This window comes from Acyrthosiphon pisum, unplaced genomic scaffold (genome assembly GCF_005508785.2).
Source record: "Acyrthosiphon pisum isolate AL4f unplaced genomic scaffold, pea_aphid_22Mar2018_4r6ur Scaffold_21352;HRSCAF=23740, whole genome shotgun sequence".
In the NCBI taxonomy this organism is placed as follows: Eukaryota; Metazoa; Arthropoda; class Insecta; order Hemiptera; family Aphididae; genus Acyrthosiphon; species Acyrthosiphon pisum.
The window spans coordinates 1208-6416 of NW_021770810.1; the positions used below are offsets into that span (position 1 = coordinate 1208).

The 5209-nt window shown below is 40.3% G+C and overlaps 1 protein-coding gene across 1 annotated transcript in view; it reads right to left on the reverse strand.

Annotated features, from left to right (window-relative positions):
* Nucleotides 1–700: 700 nt before the first annotated feature.
* Nucleotides 701–5209, reverse strand: part of LOC103308325 — a 5523-nt gene continuing 1014 nt past the window's right edge. Inside the window, exons 2-3 of the mRNA XM_008181511.1 lie at nt 4485–4885; nt 701–4240 (exon numbers count right to left, since the gene is read on the reverse strand). Coding sequence (XP_008179733.1) covers nt 701–4240; nt 4485–4885 — 3941 coding nt within the window. The remainder of the gene's footprint in view (nt 4241–4484; nt 4886–5209) is intronic.

Sequence of the window (5209 nt, forward strand, 5' to 3'; positions counted from 1 at the left end):
AAACAAAAATATACGACGTACCGATATGAGCTACAAACAATTATAATAACAATTAATAAGTAAATAATATAAATAATAATTATAAAACATGATTCAACATTTCAATAAAGAGACATTTATTTTAAAAATGAATAATCAATAGGTTTTTTTCAAATAATATGGTGAAAGTAAGAACAAATTTCAAACCATAATCTTTTCAAAAGTTGGATGTACAATCTGTATTTGAAGTCGCTAGGTTGTGTATATTATTTAGTTTGAAAGGAAGTGTTTTGTGTATACGAAATAATAACGACGATTATTTATGTGGACTGTATTACGATTTTTATTACTTTTATTATAAAACAGAAAACACGTGACATAATATTATAATAATATGATTTACCAAGACGATCGGTATACATCGGGTCGCGAGTACGCTGTCGACTGTCGCGAAAACGCGAAGCGCTACAAAGCCATATCAGACCGGTTCCACGACGCTCGCGCCGTCACAATACGACGACGCGGGTCGTTCTCAATTATCGTTATCGCTAATACACAACATACCGCCCGCCTTGAAATATTCATTTTCAATACAATATAAACAAAAAATAATTAAACAATAAAAATAAATGGTGCGTTACAAAAACCAAAAAATATAAATAAATAAAAAAAAATACATTTACTTTTTTTTTTTTTTACGAATACATGTGAATATATTATGTTAATCTGTGTTGCCTTCAAAAGGCAGCGGACATAATTGCCTTACTGCGCGTTTATATGTACCCTCGGCTGTTTTGACCTGCGCTACTCGTATTATCCCGTCATCACCTTGTGGCGTGCTCACAATGACGCCTAATCTCCATTGCAATGCGGGAATGTTGTCCTCTTTGATCAAGACCACTGAACCCAGTCTGATTCCCGGTCCTTTTTCGCTTGACCACTTGGCGCGTTCCTGTAGCTGTCCTAAGTATTCTGTACTCCAACGACGCCATAACAACTGTGAACATTGTGTGACTCGACGCCATCTCGTTAGACGATTTATGGGTACATCTAATAAATTAGGTTCAGGTATAGCGACAAGAGAGTCTCCCACCAGGAAGTGTGCAGGAGTGATACAGGTAGGATCAGACGGATCGGAAGATAAGGGAGTTAATGGGCGAGAGTTTAGACATGCTTCAGCACGTGTTAGGAGAGTAGCTAGTTCTTCAAAAGTCAAGTTTACGTTGCCCAATACTTTGACTAACAATGATTTCATGGACTTCACCGCCGCCTCCCATAAACCACCGAAATGTGGGGACCGCGGGGGAATAAAATGCCATGATACGCCGACGTCGGCCAACGCTTTTTTCGTACTATTTAAATGCAGCTCTGATTGAAATAGTTGACGTAGCTCTTTCAATTTGTTATTCGCGCCGACGAAGTTAGTTGCATTGTCTGAATATATTACGGAACTTTTCCCGCGTCTGTCGAAAAATCTATTTAGCGCATTTATGAACGATTGCGTCGTGAGATCGTTGACTAATTCTATATGAACTGCCTTAGTGGCAAAACAAACAAATACACAAGCATATGACTTAATCAACGGGGCTCGACGCAACAGACTAGACTTTATGAAAAATGGCCCGGCGAAATCTACCCCACATTTTAGGAATGGACGTCCAGGCTCGACGCGATCACTAGGTAGATTTCCCATTATAGGCTGTACGGTAATAGGTTTACTGCGGAAACATACAATGCACTTATGTATTATGTTGCGTATCAAATTACGTCCGTTTATCGGCCAGTACTTTAAGCGTATTGCAGCTAATACCGCTTGCGGCCCGCCGTGCATCAAGCGCTCGTGTTGATCGCGACATAATAGTTTCGTAAACATACTATCAGCTGGCAGTACAATCGGGTGCCGGTGTTGTATATCAATTAACGATGCATTTTTCAGCCGACCTCCGACGCGTATTAAATTGTTCTCGTCCAAGAAAGGACGTAAGCGTAATAACTTACTTTTTGGTAATACACGGTTACTATTTTTTAATTCACGCAGCTCGTTAGCAAAATTTACAGCTTGTACCATTTTTATTAGTGTCGTCTTCGCATTGTCCAACTCGCTGACACTAAGCGAACCACTAATTTTTTCATTTTTAAGTAACGTATTATTTTTTAGACGTAAGCACCACGCGGTTATCCGTATACATTTTGACAACGACGAAAAACGATGTAAAATCGTTTCATCCGCCTCCGTCGCTACCAAGGTGAACGTCTCGTTCTTCTTCATCTCTGCCACACTATTGTTTACATCGAACTCGTCGGGTAGCATATTCCACGATGGCGCTGGCCACTCACGCTCGTTTTGACGTAACCAGGCCGGTCCAGACCACCATAATTCATTTTGAGCTAATTTTGACGCACAACAACCTCTTGAAATTACGTCGGCGGGATTGTCACTTGACTTAACATGATGCCATTCAGACTGTAAAGTATTTTCCTGTATCTCACTTACTCTGTTGGCTACGAAAGTTTTCCATTTCGCGGACTGTGATGCGATCCAGGACAGTACGATAGTCGAATCCGTCCAAAAGTATCTTCGCTGTATATTTATTTGTAACTTAGGTAATAATGTCGTTGCTACTCGTACTAACAACAAAGCTGCGCATAATTCCAGGCGTGGAATCGACAGAGACTTTATGGGGGCTACTTTCGATTTAGCACATATTAAACTTGTATAATATATACCGACACTATTTGTGCATCTTACATATAAACAACAACCGTACGCTAGTTCACTAGCATCTGAAAAACCGTGAACTTCTATTTCTTTGTTAGTTAAATCACCTGCGATTTTACGTGGTATACTAAGGTTACTTAATGCCGACATCGATTCGCAATATTTTCGCCACTCTTCTTGCATATAAGCTGGTATGGCTTCGTCCCAATCGATTTTTTCGCGCCACAGGGCTTGTAATAATATCCTTGCGCGTATGACTACCGGTCCTACCAAGCCTAACGGATCAAAAATCGACGCTATATCTGATAATATCTTCCGTTTGGATACCGTATTTTTTGCACAACTTGGTACTGGTGGAACCTTAAACCTTAATGTGTCAGAACTGGCGTCCCAAAATAATCCTAAGATTTTTTTAACAGCACCTTCGGTTTCAAAATCATTCGACAATTCAATGTCTTCCTCAGGTACTATAGATTTAACCAAATCAATATCATTCGACGACCATTTTCGTAACTTCATACCAGCCGCACCCAACAGTGCGATAAGTTGCGTTAAAAGTTCCGCGGCTTTTTCCTTCGATTCTGCACCTCCCAAAAAGTCGTCCATATAAAAATCGCGTACGATTACTGTCGCCGCCTCACGATACTGGTTTTGGTAAATTTCAGCCAAACGTTTGAAACATGCGGTCGCCAGATACGAAGCCGTTATCGTACCATAAGTAACAGTATTTAAACGGTAGGTCTGTATAGGCATATCTGGAGTGGCGCGCCACAATATGCGTTGCATATCGCGATGCTCTTCTGACACCCAAATCTGTCTATACATTTTTTCTACATCGGCTGATAAGACGTACCGGTGTGTTCGGAAACGCGCTAAAATATATATAATGTCATCCTGAATGACAGGTCCTTTTAATAAAATATCGTTCAGACTAACACCTGTTTGCGTTTTGCACGACGCGTCGAACACCACGCGTAATTTTGTCGACGTGCTGTCTTCTTTTCGAACTGCGTGGTGTGGTAAGTAACACGTTTCGCCTTCGATTTCATCGACCTCATCCTTCACCAGCTCCATATGACCCAGTTCTTCGTATTCCTTCATGAAGCGTGTGTATTCTAGTTTCAAATGGCGGTTGTTTTCGAATTTTCTCTCCATGGCTAATAAACGGCGTTTCGCAATTTCGTATGATTTGCCCAATCTTTTTGAGCTCCCGTGCAAAGGTAGTTGAACTATGAAACGTCCGTCCTCTTTACACCGAGTTACCGTATTATTAAAATGCTCTACACATACTTGTTCCTCTCGCGTATGTGTGACATTATTTCGTGGTTCTTCGATGAACCAAAACTTCTGTAACAGCTTTTCTACTGTAGGTCCATTTTCGGTTGTAAAAAATGTTGAGCTCGTAATCATTGCATTTTCCCGATGATTTTCCGCGACAAGTCCGGAGGCTACCCATCCAAACTGTGTTTTTTGATATAATGGACCATTAGGATTTGTTCGTATTTTTCCTTCACATAAAATGTCGAAAAAAATGCTCTGCGCCTATTAACATATCGATTTTTTGTGGCGCATAAAATGACGAATCTGCCAATTTAATGTTGTCAGGAATGTTATACATCATGTTCACTTTTTTATTTGGTAGGTGTCCGGTGATTTTGGGTACTACCAACATTCGTAAATTCAATTTATAATTATTGTTTATGCGTGATTTTATTGATCCCCAAACCGCGGAGGTCACGCGCTGCGATGTTTCGCCGATACCGTTAATTGAATGTTCTATTTTTACCTTTTTTAATTTCAACGTTTGCGCTAATTCTTCTGTAATGAAGTTCGTTTGTGAACCGGAATCCAATAGTGCACGACATGGTATCATATTTCCGTTCACATTTGCTGCTAATACTATCGCCGTCGTTAATAAAACCTGTTCCGTCGATGTCGCTGCGTGTGCATTTATTGACGAAGTCGATGATGCCGATACGGGCGTTTCAATTACGTCTTTATCTTTTTTTGTTTCGACAGGTGACGCGGTTTTCTGTTGTTCTGGCCCTAGGTGTAACATCGTATTGTGCGGCTTGCCACACTTAAAGCAATAACGTGCCAGACACTTTTTCTTGTCGTGTCGACGCAAACAAATTTTGCAAAGCCCGAGTTCGCTCGTCTTTTTTATGCGATCGTCAGTCATCAATGCTATAAACGTAGGGCATTTATATATTGTGTGTGATGCGTTGCACACGTAACATTTTATCTCTGATGTTGCGGTGAATGCAAGACTATTTTTGTCGAACTTGTTTTTTCGGTTTGTATTTTTACTATCGTATCCGATATTCGACGTCTTAGTTATATTTTTTGCCGTTTCAACTGCTTCCAAAATATGAAAACGCGAATCCAAAAATCAGTATCTCGGCAACTTTAGCATTTCACCTCGTGGGGTTTTACTTCCCATTCTCCTATTGTATCCGCGTCAACTTTGTACTTATAATGTGCAACAATAATGGAACCCCACTCGTCAGG